At 38.5% G+C, this 18,773-nt stretch overlaps 1 protein-coding gene and 1 pseudogene across 1 annotated transcript; both read left to right on the forward strand.

The window, feature by feature from the left end:
* The first annotated feature begins 1,449 nt into the window (after positions 1 to 1,449).
* Positions 1,450 to 4,616, forward strand: LOC140854074 (uncharacterized; annotated as a pseudogene).
* A 7,593-nt stretch (positions 4,617 to 12,209) lies between these two features.
* Positions 12,210 to 13,128, forward strand: LOC140854116 (uncharacterized). The gene is made up of 3 exons (XM_073249564.1): positions 12,210 to 12,816; positions 12,904 to 13,037; positions 13,120 to 13,128. Exons 1-3 carry the CDS (start codon positions 12,396 to 12,398, stop codon positions 13,126 to 13,128), a joined length of 564 nt encoding a protein of 187 aa, XP_073105665.1. The 5' UTR covers positions 12,210 to 12,395.
* Positions 13,129 to 18,773: the final 5,645 nt, after the last annotated feature.

Consider the following 18,773-nt stretch of genomic DNA (forward strand, 5'->3'; position numbering starts at 1 on the left):
GGGGGGAGGGGAGAGGGGGGTGGGGTCGGAGACCACATGCATAAAGGGAGCATGTTTGGAGTTCTCTGAGATGTCTCAGAGAACTCCCGAGGGTCCGAAAGTTGCGAAGGTCTCAACGAAACCATTGAGACCTCCGAAAAATTAGAAAAAAAAGAAAAAGCTCCGTTGAGACCTTCGAAAAATTAGAAAAAAAGAAAAAAACTTCGTCAAATTATAGGAGTGGTTCGAGGAGAGGCTGATCTTTGGTCGGAGGTAAGATAATGTATTATTTTCTTAGTAAATATTTTTTTTTTATTTTTATTGTTAAAAATAGGATAAGATGAGAAAGAATGAAAATAAGAGAAAATCATGCCAAAATCTTATGATTTTGGGATGATTTAATTATATGTGATAGATCTTTGAAAGATCTACATGATGACACCAAAATTATTAATTTTTGTTAATTATATATTTTTTAAATATTTTTAAATATTTATTTATTTAAAAATTAAAAAAATTAAATTTTAGAAAAAAAATTAGAGTTTGGGAATCATGTTTAGAATGATTCAAGCTACTTAAATCTAATTTCAATTTTTTTTCAAATATTTGAAATTAAAAAATTATTTTTTTAATTATTTAAATTAAAAAATTTAATTATAAAATAAAAAATATATAAAAATAGTGTTATATTTTAGTTAATTTAAAAATATTATTTGAAGCATATAACCTATTTATTTTGAATTTATAAGTTTTAAAATAATTATTAAAATTATTTTAAAATTATATATAATTATTTTAATTATCGTTAAACGATCGTGTTTTGTTATACTTGCATATATTTATAAGAAAAAAATTTAGAGCATGACGTTCATTCACTTTAATTAATCAGCTATTTTATAGTATATATTTATTTATATAAAAATTATTAAAAAATAAAAAAAATAAAAAATCAGTGTTAGTTTTGAAATTGAGAATAATGTTTAGAATGATTCAAAACAATTGAAATATTTGAATCTAACTTGAGATTTTTTGAAATTTTTTTTGTAAATATTTAAATAGTAAAAAATGTTATCAAATAAAAAATATATGTAATTAGTGTTATATTACAGGTAATTCGAAATAATTAGTATTTTGTTATATCTGCAGAAATGAGTAAAAAGAAAGATTAAGAGCGTGACATCGATTGGGATCATGGCGAGATGCTCTCGGCTCGGCATCATTGGAGATGCAAATGGTGCAACACAAAGTTCAAGGGAGGAGAAGTGACTAGGTTGAAGCAGCATCTGTCTGGTGGTTATCCTGATGTGTTCATGTATCAGAAATGTCCGCAAGAGGTCCGATAATTGATGAAAAAGCACTTTATTGATTCGAAAGCAGCGAAGGAAAGGGCAAAGCAGAAAAAGATCGAAGTAGACCGTCGAGCTACAGAGCCACCTTCTTATCACTCTAGAGAGTCAGAGGAGTCTTCTGCTCTAGATGATGAGGAGGCACAGATTGAGACTGCCATTCATGGGAGCTTGACGGATCAGTACCAGCAGGAGGAGATGGCCTGGTACAGAGACCGATTCGGACCATCATGTTACGAATCAGGATCTGGATCAGCGACTGGTAGGGGAGAATTCGAGTTCAGGAGGACTACCTCAGTCAGAGAGCCTGGTGGTAGAGGGAGTAGACGCAGCATGTCTTCTTTGTTGGGAGCTTTTGACAGTAGGAGGTCCTCCAGAGATATTCCAGCAGGAGCCAGCATTCAGGATTTGGATCCACATGCTTTGCCCAGCAAGGATTCAAAGCAGTAGAGAATTGACAGTATGCTGAAAAAAGATAAGAAGAAGGATATGTGGCGAGCTATTGGATCATGATTTCATTTCAGCTATATTCCAGCAAATGCAGCAGCCAATCCTTACTACCAATCTGCTATTTCAGCCATAGAGGCTGCCGGCTAGGGTGTAGATCCTCCAGGACCTAAGGACATCTATGGTCAGCTTCTTGACAGCAATAAAGAGGATCTGCAGAGATGGATTGCTTCTTACAAAAATAAATGGCCTACATACAGTCTGACAGTGATGTGTGATGGTTGGACAGGTCCTACTAGGCGGAGCATCATTAATTTTTTGATATACTGTGACGGAAAAATATTTTTTCACAAATCAATCGATGCTTCAGATAAGATGTACGATGCCACATATATCCTTGGTCTGATGGAGGTGATTGATTCAGTGGGTGAGCAGCATGTCGTGCAGGTCATCACAGATAATGGACCACAATATAAGGCTGTCGGAGAGTTGCTGATGGAGCAGCGATCGCAAATATACTGGACCCCATGTGTTGCACATTGCATTGATCTTATATTGATGGATATCGGAAAGATTCGCAGGGTACAGCAGGTAGTGGACAATGTTCAGACCATTACTAGATTCATCTACAACCACACATGGGTTCTTTCATTGATGCGGACGTATACTGGAGGGAGATCTTACGACCGGGTATCACACGGTTTGCTACCAACTACATAGTACTTGATAGTCTTCTTCAGAAGAAAACAGTCCTATGTCAGATGTTTGTCAGTGCCGAGTGGCAGGAGAGCAGATATGCGAGGACCGGCACTGATGGAAGTCATGTGGAGAACTTGGTGACGAGTCAGTCATTTTGGCAGTGGGCTGAGAAGATAGTGAAGGCTATCAAGCCTTTATATGAGGTGCTTCGCGCCGTGGACAGCGAGAGATACCGTCATATGGGCTTCCTATATTACATGATGGAGAGGGCAAAGAAACAGATCAGTGAGAATGATCCCAAGCATGCTCAAGAATTTATTAACATTATTGAGCACCGTTGGGACTATCAGATGGGTAGAGATTTGCATCTAGCTGGTAAGTTTGGATTCAAGAATGTTTTAAAATATTTTTTTGAAGCATGAAAGTAAAATTGTGCTTAATCAGTCTTGAAATTTATCTGCAGCTTATTACTTGAATCCGAGATTTCAGTATACTATTCCGGGGATAGATATGGATAGCGAGCTTCTTGCTGCTCTTCACAATATCATATATAAGATGGTGCCCGATCCAGAAATCGCGTCGTTGTGTCTGCAAGAGGTATGCTAGTTTAAAACAGATATAATTATTCAACTGAATTTGATCTGATATATTTATAAATAATAAATATATTTTATTTTAGACGAAACAGTTTAGAGAGGGATCAGACAGTTTTGGAGTCCCATCAGCTGTCGTAAGCAAAAAGCAGATGAATCCAGGTAAATTACATATCAATAATGAGCAATTTAGATTGATATGTAATTTTGCTTTTGTAGCTGAATGGTGGATTCATTTTGGAACGTCAGCAGAAAATTTGAGATATATAGCTGTCCGTATTCTTTCTCAGACGGTTTCTGCTAGTGGCTGTGAGCGTAATTGATCCACTTTCGCCCTTATCCACAGCAAACAGAGAAATCGTCTGACACAAAAATACCTCGACGATCTTGTATATGTTCACTACAATCTGAGGTTGAGGCTAAAATGTATTCAGGAGGAAGTTCAGTTGAAGTACACTGATCCGACGCTGGATGATTATGCCGACGAGGATGACGATCCGATCATCGGATGGCTTGCAGGTCAGCAGCAGGAGCCAGAGCTTGATGAGCCAGGATCCCCTCCACGACCAGTCAGTGTGGTGGCGAGGGAGATCAGGGTGGATCCAGGGCAATGGGCAAAAAAAAATATTCCACATAGGATTCCAACTGATCAGCCACAGTCTGAGGAGACACAAGGGACTCATTCATCACATGACTCGCTATCCGATACATCTCAGAGATTCGAGCGAGAGATGTATAGACGATCCTCCCGACAGCCAGCAAGAAGGCATCCATCCTCCCAATCACAGAAAACTCAATCACAGAGGGGCACAAGGGGGGAAAGGAAAAGACAGTTGTACGTGCACCACTCTCAAAAGTACAGGAGCTATCTGGTTCAGATACGGACATCAGGGAGAGTGATGATGATACTGGTAGTAGTAGCCATGGATCTGATGATCAGGGAGGAACTGGAGGACAAGAGACCACCGTTTATTGGACACAGCCACAGGGTGATATTTGATTTATCGATGAGTCTCAGTTTACGCATGTCACACAGGATAGGGATCATGGTGGACGAGTCGGTAGAGATCGTGGGGAGCCGATTTCATATAGACGATGGGCTCCTAGAGGTCGTCCAGTACATGATGCAGCTGCGGACGATCTTGCACGTGTAGGGTCCATGGATGTATCTGGATCATCCTCGCATTATGGATCCTATTATCCATAGCCACCTTATGATCCATATGCATATGGTGTATCCGAGACATCATCTTCTAGTGGTTACTATCCTATGTAGTCTGGAGCATCTTACAGATCAGATTTTGCTACTGGTATATTTGGATGGGCTCCTCCACAACCGTACCATCATCTCGAAGATATTTCTCAGAATCAGAATTTTAGCGAGAGGTCAGATGTCTTACAATCCAGAGAGGATGCCTTATGGGATAATGAATATTCGAGAGTACGATGCAGCTTGGCTAGAGGGTTGGACTGATGTCCCTTCAGACTATGCTGATGATCTAGACATCTACGAGCGTCACAGACACTCGACAAAAAATTAAATGCAGAGTACATCTTAAGGTTCGTATATCAGTTATTGCACTTTGTATTTAAATATTTAGATATATTTTAATATATATTTTATATATTTTTTCTTTAGTTTTAAGATGACACAGTTGAAATATAATGTAAATAAATATATGTTTAAAATTTTGGATCAAGAGTCTTGGTACCGCAACGTAACTCCAAATTAAATCCAAATATGTCAATAATATGCAATATAATGCCATATTGAGGTTGTATTTATCAATTATTAACTTCAAAAATCAAAAAAAAAAATAAAAATCGAAAAAAATATTGTGTACCGGTACCGGATCGGTATGCTTGGGCGTACCGAGTGTCGGTACGGTACGATACCGGTACCGTACCATATCCATTCGGCACCGGCACGCTGTCCGGTACCGGTACAGCGAACCTTGGTGGAGAGGGTTGAGACGAAAAGTAGAAGCTGAGAGGTTCAACAGGAACGAGTTGGATCTAGAATAATATCGAGGTTGCACTGTACAAGCCCAAGAGGAACGTGAGGCAACCTGATTGATATGGCTTCAAAGAATCGGTGTCATATATCCTGGTGACAGCGAATGGGGATCTTTACACCTATGAGGAGGCGGCAGAAAGCCAGATCTAGGCAATGTCTGAAGAAATACAGTCTCTCCACCAGAATCAAACTTGGTGGTTGGTGTAGCTGCCATAAGGGAAGAAACCCATGGGCTGCAAATAGGTTTTCCAATGCAAGGAAGGACCTTTGGAGTAGGGAGGTATCAGGTACAAGGTGAGGTTGGTGGCCAAAGGACACTCCCAGAAGGAAGGCATCGATTTCAATGAGGTGTTCTCTCCGATCGTCAGGCATGCATCCATACGCGTGCTATTGAGTATCATAGCAGCACAGGATCTGAAACTGAAGAAGATGGATGTCAAGATGGCCTTCCTCCATGATCATCTAAAGGAGAGCATACACATGGAGCAGCCACAGGGGTTTAGAGAGCCGGGGTCTGAAAGGTCTGCCTGTTACAGAAGTCACTGTACGGGTTGAAGCAGTCGCCGAGGTAATGGTATAAGCGCTTCGACTCTTATGTGAGGAGCATTGAGCTTGTTAGGTGTGAGTTCGACCCTTGTGTGTATGTGAAGACTTAGAGGATGAGTCTAGATTGTACCTACTCTTGTATGTAGATGACATGCTGATAGCATGCAAGAGTAGGAAGATTATGCAGGAACTGAAGGTGGCCTAATCTCGGGAGTTCGAGATGAAGGATTTGGAGCTTGCAAAGAAGATCCTTGGCATGGAGATCTTCAGAGAGAGAGGCAAGGGGCTGCTGCATTTATCTCAAGAAGGCTATATTCGAAAGGTCTTGGAAAGGTTCGGGATGAAGGATGCCAAATCGGTAGCGCTGCCACTTGCCGGGCACATCAGCCTTTCAAAGATATGTCGCCACTGACTGAGGTGGAGGTTCAGGAGATGAAGAGAGTACCATATACCTCAGGAGTACGAAGCCTAATGTATGCAATGATGTGGTGTAGGCTGAATCTTGCCCATGCAGGGAGTTAGGTCAGTAGGTTCATGATGCAGCCTGACAGAGAGCACTGACGAGCACTGAAGGAGATCTTCAGGTATTTGGTGGGTTCAGTTGGAGTCGGTATCTACTACGGATAGCGAGAAAGTGCTGAGAGATGCTCCAACATATCCAAGGAGGCTCGAAGGCAGATGGAAAGGTTTGTGGATGCGGATTTTGGTGGAGACGTGGATACCAGGCATTCAATAATAGGATTCGTGTTCAGCTTGAACGGGGTCCTGTTTCGTAGAGATCTTGCTTGCAACTCATCACGGTCTTATCCATTATTGAAGTGGAGTATATTGGCGTCATGGCGGCAATGAAGGAGGCATTATGGCTGAAGGGGCTAGCGTTGGAGATGGACTTCCTATAGGAAGTTGTCAGGGCGCACTATGACAGTCAGTGTGCATTGTTGTTGGCACAGAACTCCATCTATCATGCGAGGACGAAGCATATTGATATTAGGTACCATCAGATCAGAGACCTCATGAAAGAAGGCGAGGTGGAGCTGATGAAGGTTCACACAAAAGAGAACCCAGCTGACGTACTTACGAAGACTCTTTCGTGGGACAGCTTTCGCAGATGTGTGGCACTAATGGGGCTGATCGACGGGACGGAGTTTGCTGAGATCTTAGGACACCAAGGTGAAGATTGTAGGACTTGGTGTGGTGCTCCAAAATCTCAGGTGGCCAAGAAAAAGGTCAAGGTCCATGACCTATGAGGCATTTATGGGGGTTCTAGGACTAGTTTGGGTCCTAGTATGAAAGGCTGTCAGTCTTCACAGTTTTAAGATCCAGAAGATTTGGGCCTTGAGGGGCTAACTTGTATTGAGCTAGGTTTGAGTCCAAGAAAGGTGAGATTGGGTCAAGTCATGGGTGTACATGGGCTTGGGTGAGCGCAATCTTATATTGGGTTAGTCGTGGGAGTTATTGGGTTGGGTCATATTGACCCTGTATAAATATACATTGTAATTGGTTTCAGGTTGAGCCAAGAATAATACAAATCATTTTCTCCCTCATGTTCTCTCTCATCTCTCTCTCTAGTTGCCACCCCTTTTGGTGTGAAAAATCGTTGCCGCCATCAAGGGTTCAAGGGAGGACACCCAAACCCTAGCACCCTTCACCAAGAAACCCTAGCGCCAAGCCCTAGTTGGCGCCCCCCCTCTTGTGGCCGCCATATCCCCTAGTTGGATGCCCCTTTTTGGGTGATTGCTGCTGGTTTTAGGTCTCCATAGATCTTGGGAAGGCGTTCCCATACCACTTCAATGCCTAAAAAGTACTTCAGCTTTTTAAGTTCTTTGATTTCAAACTCTTGAGTCAGATATTTCGAAAAAAATTTGTTTCAGTTGCATCATTTTTAGTCACAATGATATCATCTACATACACCAGTAGAACTATAACTTTACCTTTAACTTAATGTTTGATAAACAACGTGTGGTCTCCTTGGCTTTGTTTGTATCCCATTCTCAACATAGCCTTTGTAAATCTTCCAAACTATGCTCTAGGAGATTGTTTCAAGCTATATAGTATTTTTTTCATCCGACGGACCTTATCTGCTCCAAATTTGTCATTAAATCCGAGTGGTAACTCCATGAAAACCTCCTCCAAGTCTTCATGTAGAAATGCATTCTTAACATCAAATTATTATAGATACCAACCAAACATAGTAGCAAGGGATAGTAATATCCGTATAGTATCATCTTTGCCACAGGAGTAAAAGTTTCTTGATAATCTATCCCATAAGTTGGAGCATACCCTTTTGCCACTAATCTAGCTTTATATCTCTCAAGAGATCCATCAGCTTTATATTTCAATGTATAAACCCATTTGCATCCTACTGGTTGTTTTTTGTTAGGTAGAGTAACAACCTCCCATGTCTTATTCTTCTTTGATACATTCATTTTCTCTTTTATAGCTTGTATCCAATTTCTATCCTTTAATGCCTCTTGTACGATCTTAGGGATGTCAATCGAATTTAGGGTAGTGAAGAAGCTTTTGTGTTGGGGGATAGTCTATGGAAGGACACAAACTGTAAAATTAAATATTGGGTATATTTTCTGATGGCTTTTCTTTGAGCAATTGGTAGGTCCAAATTTTGAGGGGTAGATTTCTTAGGATTAGACTCGTTAATAAAGGAAGAAGGGGGAATAGTTTCTTTACTTGATTCTGGTTCAGACTTATGGACTTGTATCAATTCATGGACTTGTATCAATTCTGGAGTGGGCTTCTTCCTTCTTGAATATTGTAGTAGTTTAGATGGTTTTGGGTCTGGTTGCTGTTGGTGTCTTCTCTGGATGGTGATGTCAAATTTTAATGTAGGTTGGCAAGAAACAGAGGATGGCTGAGATAATGTAGGTTGGCAAGAAACAGAGGATCGCTAAGATGATGTCTGAGGCGAAAAAGAAGAAGGCAATTGAGTATCATCGAAATTAGCAAGGAGAAATCCTTCCCATTCCATATCTTCTTTTGAACTCTCCCCCTTGAAGATAGGAATGTGGAGGTTGAAAGACTGATTCAGTTTCACTAAAAGTGACATCCATGGAAATAAACATCTTCTGAATGGAAGGATGATAACATTTATAGCCCTTTTTGGTATTTAAGTACCCCATAAACATATACTTTAAAGCTCTAGGATCGAGTTTGCCTTTATTTTGTTAGTGAACATGAATATAGGAGACACATCTGAATACTTTAAGTGGTAGGTTGTTGGAAAAATGAAACTCAGGATGAAGTTCTGATAATATCTGAATAGGACTTTTATTGCTTAGGAGGTGAGAAGGTATTCTATTTATCAAGTAAGCTAATGTTAGGACTTCCTCTCTCCAAAATTTTTTTGGAACATTGGAATGAAACAAAAGTGTTCGGGTAACATTTAGCAAGTATCTATTTTTTCGTTCAACCACCTCATTTTGTTGGGGTATGTCAATACAAAAAGACTCATGGATAATTTCCTCTTTCTGAAAGAAAGTAGAGAGTGTGATTAAAGTAATTCCTTACATTATCAGATCTAACTCATTTTATAAAGATCCTAAATTGAATTTTTATCATGTAAAAATGAGGAAGATATTACTTACTACAGACTTCTCCTTTATTAAATATAGTCATGTGGTTCTAGTGCAGTCATCAATAAAAGACACAAACTACTTAGCCCCAGTGAAAAAAATTTTAGACGGGCCCTAAACATCAATATGCACTAAGGAAAAAGTTGAAAAGACTTTGTATGACTCAAAGAAAATGACACACGATGGTGTTTAGCAATTTCACAAGTATCACAATGACAACTTTCAACAGCAATATTTTTGAAAAGTAAAGGAAATATCATCTTGAGTAGCTGAAAAGGTGGATGATCAAGATGAAAATGGTAAAGCCAAATTTCAAATTTGTTTGAGGAGCCAGAATTAATGGAAGAAGCACTTCGCAAAGTGCAGGAGAGGGTTAATCGAGTATCTTTATCTATAAAATCACTGACTTCTTAAAGATAGTAGAGCCCATTCCGTTCTTTAGCAAATCCAATCATCCTCATAATCTGATCCTAAAAGACACAATGAGTGGGAAAAAAGGTTATTCGGTAGTTTAAATCTTTGGTAAGCTGATGAATGAAAATAAGATTGGTGGATAGTTTAGGAATATGTAGCATCATGGTTCGCCGTAGCGGGCCGAACCGCCCGATACGTGGCGTATCGAGCCGGACTGGCGCCTTATCGGTCCGGTTCGGATTTTTTTTTCAAAAAATCCCCCCGAACCGTATCGAACCGCTCGGTTCGGTCCGGTTTGCGTCCATACCGCCCAAAATGGTCGGTTCGATACCGGTTCGGCGTGAACCGAACCATGCCGACATCCCCCACGTGGAAAAAGTAGGGAGGGGGGAGGGGGTGGGGTCGGAGAGTTTTTAAATGGCTGAGAGGCATTAGAATTCTCTGAGAAGTCTTAGAGAACTTCCGAAACGTATAAAGGTCTCAACGGTGAAGGTCTCAACGAAACCGTTGAGACCTCTGAAAAATTAGAAAAAAAGAAAAAAAACTTCATCAAATTGTAGGAGTGGTTCGAGAAGAGGCTGATCTTTGACTGGAGATAAGATAATGTGTTATTTTCTTAGTAAATATTTTTTTTTTATTTTTGTTGTTAAAAATAGGATAAAAATGAGAAAGAATGAAAATAAGAGAAAATCATTCCAAAATCTTATGATTTTGGTATGATTTAATTATACATGATAGATCTTTGGAAGATCTATACGATAACACTAAAATTATTAATTTTTGTTAATTATATATATTTTAAATATTTTTATATATTTATTCATTTAAAAATTAAGAAAAATTAAATTTTAGGAAAAAAATCAGAGTTTGGGAATCATGTTTAGAATGATTCAAGCTACTTAAATCTAATTTTAAATTTTTTTTTCAAATATTTGAAATTAAAAAATTATTTTTTTAATTATTTAAATTAAAAAAAATTAATTATAAAATAAAAAATATATAAAAATAGTGTTATATTTTAGTTAATTTAAAAGTATTATTTGAAGCATATAACATATTTATTTTGAATTTATAAATTTTAAAATAATTATTAAAATTATTTTAAAATTATATATAATTATTTTAATTATCATTAAACTATCATGTTTTGTTATACTTGCATATATTTATAAGAAAAAAATTTAGAGTATGACATTCGTTCACTTAAATTAATCATCTATTTTATAGTATATATTTATTTATATAAAAATTATTAAAAAAATAAAAAATTAGAGTTAATTTTGAAATTGAGAATAATGTTTAGAATGATTCAAAATAATTGAAATATTTGAATCTAACTTGAGATTTTTTTTAATTTTTTTTGTAAATATTTAATAGTAAAAAATATTATCAAATAAAAAATATATATAATTAGTGTTATATTACAGTTAATTCAAAATAATTAATATTTTGTTATACCTGCAGAAATGAGTAAGAAGAAAGATCTAGAGTGTGACATCAGTTGGGATCATGGCGAGATACTCTCGGCTCGGCATCATTGGAGATGCAAATGATGCAACACAGAGTTCAAGAGAGGAGAGGTGACTAGGTTGAAGCAGCATCTGGCTGGTGGTTATCCTGATGTGTCCATGTGTTGAAAATATCGCAAGAGATCCGACAATTGATGAAAAAGTGCTTTGCTGATTCGAAAGCAGCGAAGGAAAGGACAAAGCAGAAAAAGATCGAAGTAGACCGTCGAACTGCAGAGGCACCTTATCATTCTAGAGAGTCAGAGGAGGTTTTTGCTCCAGATGATGAGGAGGCACAGATTGAGGCTGTCATTCAGGCGAGCTTGGCGGATCAGTACCGGCAAGAGAAGATGGTCCGATACAGAGCGATTCAGACCATCATGTTACGAATCAAGATCTGGATCAGCAACTGATGGGAGAGAATTCGAGTTAAGGAGGACTACCTCGGTCAGAGAGCCTGGTGGTAGAGAAAGCAGACGCAGCATGTCTTCTTTGTTAGGAGTTTTTGGCAGTAGGAGGAGGTCCTTCAGAGATATTCCAGCAGGAACTAGCATTCAGGATTTGGATCTACATGCTTTGCCCAATAAGGATTCAAAGTAGCAGAGAATTGACAGAATGCTGAAAAAAGATAAGAAGAAGGATATGTGTCGAGCTATTGGATCATAGTTTTATTTCAGCTATATATTCCAGCAAATATAGCAGCCAATCCTTACTATCGATCTGCTATTTCAGTCATAGAGGCTGTCAGTCAGGGTGTAGATCCTTCAAGACCTAAGAACATCTATGGTCAGCTTCTTGATAGCACCAAAGAGGATCTGCAGAGATGGATTGCTTCTTATAAAAATAAATGGCTTACATACGGTCTGACAGTGATGTGTGATGGTTGGACAGGTCCTACTAGGCGGAGCATCATTAATTTTTTGACATACTGTGATGGAAAAATATTTTTTCACAAATCAATTGATGCTTCAGATAAGATGCACGATGCCACATATATCCTTGGTCTGATAGAGGAGGTGATTGATTCAGTGGGTGAGCAGCATGTCGTGCAGGTCATCATAGATAACGGACCATAATATAAGGCTGTCGGAGAGTTGCTGATGGAACAGCGACCGCAGATATACTGGACTCCATGTGCTGCACATTGCATTGATCTTATATTGATGGATATCAGGAAGATTTGCAGGGTGCAGTAGGTAGTGAAGATTGCCCAAATCATTACTAGATTCATCTACAACCACACATGGGTTCTTTCATTGATGCGGACGTATACTGGGGGAGAGATCTTACGATCGGATATCACACGGTTTGCTACCAACTACATAGCATTTGATAGTCTTCTTAAGAAGAAAGCAGCCCTACGTCAGATGTTTGTCAGTGCCAAGTGGCATGAGAGCAGATATGCGAGGGCTGGCACTGATGGAAGTCATGTGGAGAACTTGATGACGAGTCAGTCATTTTGGCAGCAGGCTGAGAAGGTAGTTAAGGCTATCAAGCCTTTATATGAGGTGCTTCGCACCGTGGACAGCGAGAAATACCCTCAGATGGGCTTCCTATATTACATGATGGAGAGGGCAAAGAAACAGATCAGTGAGAATGATCCCAAGCATGCTCAAGAATTCATTAAAATCATTGAGCACCATTGGGACTATCAGATGGGCAGAGATTTGCATCTAGCTGGTAAGTTTGGATTCAAGAATGTTTTAAAATATTTTTTTGAAGCATGAAAATAAAAGTTTGCTTAATCAGTCTTGAAATTATCTTCAGCTTATTACTTGAATCCGAATTTTCAGTATACTATTCCGGAGATAGATATAGACAGCGAGCTTCTTGCTTCTCTTCGCAATATCATATATAAGATGGTGTCTGATCCAGAAATCGTGTCGTTGTATCTGCAAGAGGTATGCTAGTTTAAAACAGATGTATTTATTCAACTGAATTCGATCTGATATATTTATAAATAATAAATATATTTTGTTTCAGATGAAATAGTTTAGAGAGGGATCAGACAGTTTTGGAGTCTCATCAGCTGTCGTAAGCAAAAAGCAGATGAATTCAGATAAATTATATATCAATAATGAGCAATATAGATTGATATATAATTTTGTTTAATAATATCATCAAATTTGATATGTAATTTTGCTTTTATAGCTGAATAGTGGATTTATTTTGAAATGTCAGCAGAAAATTTGAGACATATGGCTGTCCGTATTCTTTCTCAGACGGTCTCTGCTAGTGGTTGTGAGCATAATTGGTCTACTTTCGTCCTTATTCACAGCAAACAGAGAAATCGTCTGACACAAAAATGTCTCGACGATCTTGTATATGTTCACTACAATCTGAGGTTGAGGCTAAAATATATTCAGGAAGAAGTTCAGTTGAAGTACACTGATCCGATGTTGGATGATTATACCGACGAGGATGACGATCCGATCATCGGATGGGTTGCAAATCAGCAGCAGGATCCAGAGCTTGATGAGCTAGGGTCCCCGCTACGACCAGCCAGTGTGGTGGCGAAGGAGATCAGGGTGGATCCAGGGCAATGGGCAAAAAAAATATTCCACATAGGGTTCCAGTTGATCAGTTATAGCCTGAGGGGATACAAGGGACTCATTCATCACATGACTCGTTGTCTGATACATCTTTTCAGAGATTCGAGCGAGAGATGTATAGACGATCCTCCCGGCAACCAGCAAGAAGGCATCCATTATCTCAATCACAGAAAACTCAGTTACAGAGGGGCACAAGGAGGAAAAGAAAAAGGCAGTTGTACGTGCACCACTCTCGATGGTACAGGAGCTATTTGATTCAGATACGGACATCAGGGAGAGTGATGATGATACTGGTAGTAGTAGCCATGGATCTAATAATCAGGAAGGAACTGGAGGACAGGAGACCACCATTTATGAGATAGCCACAGGGTGATATTCGATTCACTAGTGAGTCTCAGTTTACGCACGTCACACAGGATAGGAATTATAGTGGACGAGTCGGTAGAGACCGTGGGGAGCCGATTTCATGTATACGACTGGCTTCTAGAGGTCGTCCAGCACATGATGCAGTTGTGGACGATCTTGCACATGGAGTAGGGTCCATGGATGTATCTGGATCATCATCGCATTATGGATCTTATTATCCACAGCCACCTTATGATCCATATGCATATGATGTATCCGAGGCATCATCTTCTAGTAGTTTCTACCCTATGCAGTCTGGAGCATCTTACGGATCAGATTTTGTTACTGACATATTTGGATGGACTCCTCCACAACCGTACCATCATTTCAAGGATATTTCTCGGAGCCAGAGTTTTAGCGAGAGGTCTGAGATGTCTTACAATCCAGAGAGGATGCCTTATGGGATGATGAATATTCGAGAGTACGGTGTAGCTTGGCTAGAGGGTTGGACTGATGTCCATTCAGACTATGTTGATGATCCAGATATCTACGAGCATCACAGACACTTGATAAGAAATTAAATGCAGAGTACATCTTAAGGTTCGTATATCAGTTATTACAATTTATACTTAAATATTTAGATACATTTTAATACGTATTTTATATATTTTTTCTTTAGTTTTAAGATGACATAGTTGAAATATAATGTAAATAAATATATGTTTGAAATTTTGGATCAAGAATCTTTGTACCGCAACCTAACTCTAAATTGAACCCAAATATGTCAATAATATGCAATATAATGCTATTTTGAGGTTGTATTTATCAATTATTAACTTCAAAAATTCCAAAAAAAAAGAAAATCGAAAAAATAATTGTGTACCGATACCGGACCGGTATGCCTTGGCGTACTGTGTCGGTATGGTATCAATATTATACCATACCGATCCGACACCGGCACGCCGTCTGGTACCGGTACAGCGAACCCTGTGTAGCATATTTTGTAGAGAGAGGGAATGAGTCAAATTTGTGGTTTCCTAGCTCATAATGGTTATAGGAGAACTATCAACGACAGTAATTTTCTTATTCCGTGGATATGATTTATAAGTTTCAAATTTAGTGGAGTTATGTGTCATATAATTGGTGGCTTCAGAGTTTATGACCCAAGAGTCAAAGTGGGTAGAGTTGTCAATATTAAAGATTTCAAAAACAAGACACTTACCAGGTTAAGCCAATGAACACGAGCTAAATGAATTAGAGAGGGATTTAAGAAAATCTTATAGTTTTTCAATCTCTTCTTTGTTGAATTCTCTAAATTCATCACCATCAGGGATTGATTTTTCTTGAGAGGTATCTTGTTCGTAAAGTTGGCCTGACTTTTCTACTATTCTTTAAATTCTCCTTTCCAATTAAGGATTTGTACTTTTCCATGAAGCTTGAAACAATTTTCTTTTGTATGTCGGGGCTTTTTACAATAGGTACACCAGATTCCATCTCGATTGGACTGTTTAGAGGAATGATTATCAGTGGTTATGTCATCTTGCTCTTGTCCAAAGTTATTAGACTTCTTTCATCCGTAGCCTTTGTAGAGGCCATAGCTGAGCCTTCTGAAGTCTGTGATTACAGTATGATAGTCTGCCGACTTTCCTCAGCATGTATGATGGAGAATACTTCATTCAGTGATGGCAGCTATTCTTTCCCAAGAATCTAAACCCTAACTTGATCAAACTCCACATTAAGTCCTGCAAGAAATTCAAAAATTCGATCCTATTCCACCAAACTCAAAAGGGCTTTAGTATCCTCACTGCATAGCATCTTAATATCTTGATAATGGTCTAATTCAAGCCAAAAATCATTCATCAGACTATAATATTTTGTAATCGAAAGAGTACCTTGCTTGGTGATTGAAATCTTCATCTTAATTTCATAGATTATGGCGGCATCCTGCATCTTGGAGTATGTTTGATGAATCATTTTTCATATATCTCTAACAGTAGAAAGAAACATACAGTTCTTACGGATATTGGGTTGTATTGAATTCCATAGTCAGGACATGATCATCGAGTCTTCCTCATCCTATGCGGAAAACTTTGGATCATCAGCACTAGGTCCAGCCTCGTTCAAATGATGGAGTTTTCCTCTCCTTTTGAGGAATGTCTTAACAATCTGCGATTATTGGAGATAATTCTTCCAATCAAGTTGATAGGAAGGATCCATATTTTGGAGCTCTCCATTTGGTCGATTCGGTAAGGATCCAAAAGTTGGTCCAGTAGAATTATTGGCCACAATTTCAAAGGTTTCCGACATTTTCAGAAGATCAAAGAAACAAAAGAATCAAGAGAAGAAGCAATCGGATATGAATGGCAAAGGCAGAGGTAACTGAGAAAGATCTGATCGGCAATGAAGGCACTATCAGGAACAATCGACGATGAAGATCGATAACTCAGCAATGAAGGCTGACAAAGAAGAAAAGGTCCAAGGATGAGAGCTTTGATACCATGAGGAAAAATATAATCTATGAGGAAAAATATAATCTTGTTATTGAAGGATCGGGTTGGCGCATCAGATCAGTTCAGATCAGGGGCAGCGGAATTCAAAAATTTTCGATCCGACCCAGCATGCAAGCATAGATCTAAATCAAATATTAACATGATATAAATCAGCATGTATTAAGAAGAGGAGGGTGATCACATCATCTTGCGCGAATAGACGATCTCCGCAATCTGATGATCGTAGTTTTGCTAAGGTCTGCAGTTGAGCCACGCACGTGCCTGATCTCTACAGGTTTCCACGCAAGCTGCTGATCTAACCAGAGCTTTATGATTCCACTGGGGTGCTAGCTCCCTTCCAGAAATCAACTCCTTGATGGCTTGATCGACCTTCTTTTTTGAATCTCACGAACTCTTTTGGAGGGAAGAAGGATATGTAGAGAGAAGAATAGGTGGAGGATGAAAAGGGGAACTCTTCCTCTCTTTTCTTTTTCCTCTCTTTACAAAACCCCACACCTAGATAGAAAACCCACACCCTAAGCCTCCCGGCCTTTTTTTTTCCCTTCTCTCGGTATGAAATCAGATTTCACACTAGGGAATACCGTAGAGTTCTCTCCCGTCGCACAAAATAAAACTCTTTTTAATGTGGGTGACAAAGAGGTTAAATGGATAAGGATAAGAGTTAGTTTGATCTTAAATTCAAATCTAATTTGAATTCAAATTAAAACCTAACTTATCCTTATCCAAGAGGGGGCGAGAAGGGGCTGTTGGGCATGAATAATTCTCACGCAAAAAGTGAGAAGGGTGATTATAAATGGCATGGAAACAAAATGAGATGCAAGGAGAAAGTTTGAATTCAAATTCAAACTAATTTGGTTCAATTTTGTCTTAACCAAATCTGATTTGGTTAGACCCAAATGGAGAAGAGTGAACCCAATCCAATTAGGCACCTGATCTCCTTAATTAAGTCCTAATCCAATTAAGAATTAATTGAAACCAAATCCTGATTAAATCAGAAATTGAATTTCCTTGCAATTAAGTTATCTCATAACTTAATCATATCAAACCTAATCTAATTAGACTTGATCCGAACTTCATTGTTCAATCAAATTGAGCTAATTAGCAATCCAATTGCTAATTAATCCTCCTATAATTCATTAACTCTTAGTAAATTATTTTATTGCTACTTTTGCTTCAGGTTAATCATCAATCACATTGACGATTATACCTTTTAATGATTCATAATCGTTAATCAGTCATCTGATCAAACAGAAACCTCTGTAGTGTGTGATCCCATAGGTTATATTCTGTCTGGTAGTGAGATACATCATAATTTTTAGCACAATATTATCGAAACTTCTTTCGATGGGTTGGAACAATTCCATCTCTGCTCATCGAGGGTCATTGATCATCAAGACGACAAGTTTCACAATCCACCAGTGACATTTAGCAGTATGTAGTGGCAATTCAGCAGAATAGAATGAACATCTAGATACAGTTACCGTGAGTTCCGACAGAATTGAGATTAAGGATAACTCGTCAAACCTCATATCTGTCATATGATAAAATCAATCGATTCGAGTTCGTTGTAAAATCTAATAGAAATATTTTTCTATCTTTTACAGTGTCATTGTCATGGGCTTTAAGACTCAATCACATGATCTTCATAGGATTACTCTATCGAAATCGATAGATCCCATCTTGGTACAATCCAATTCCTACAATGAACATACTGTAGCCAACATACACCTCAAGGCTCCGTATGGCTAGGAGATCGAGTTATGGTGTAGTCAAATTACAGCACCCTTAAGGTAAATGGCCGATGCACCTCAGGTTAGAGAACTAAACACACAACTGCAGCTATGAACATGTCATTGATGAGAGGGTAGATATCCTTGTGACTGTTTGTGATTGGTCATGCTCAGTGTCCAAGCACCTGTAATTTTGCTTCGGTGTCTCCACACCGTAGATTCAATACTCATCTATCTGAAAAAAGCGATTATACACCAATCTTGTGGATCTATCACCGTCTCCGTGATGATTTTATGATTGGGAGTAATTTATGAGTTAATTATAATAACATATATTTCAAATTCTCAACTCTTGAGTATATGTGTTATCATATCCATTAACCCAATGGACGATTCACAGACACAATTAAACATAATGTGAATAAAAATAACCTAATTTTTTTAATATAAAAGTTAAATTTACAAATTATGCCCTAAGAATGTTTTACAAGTGTCGACCA

This window comes from Elaeis guineensis, chromosome 15 (genome assembly GCF_000442705.2).
Source record: "Elaeis guineensis isolate ETL-2024a chromosome 15, EG11, whole genome shotgun sequence".
Classification (NCBI taxonomy): Eukaryota; Viridiplantae; Streptophyta; class Magnoliopsida; order Arecales; family Arecaceae; genus Elaeis; species Elaeis guineensis.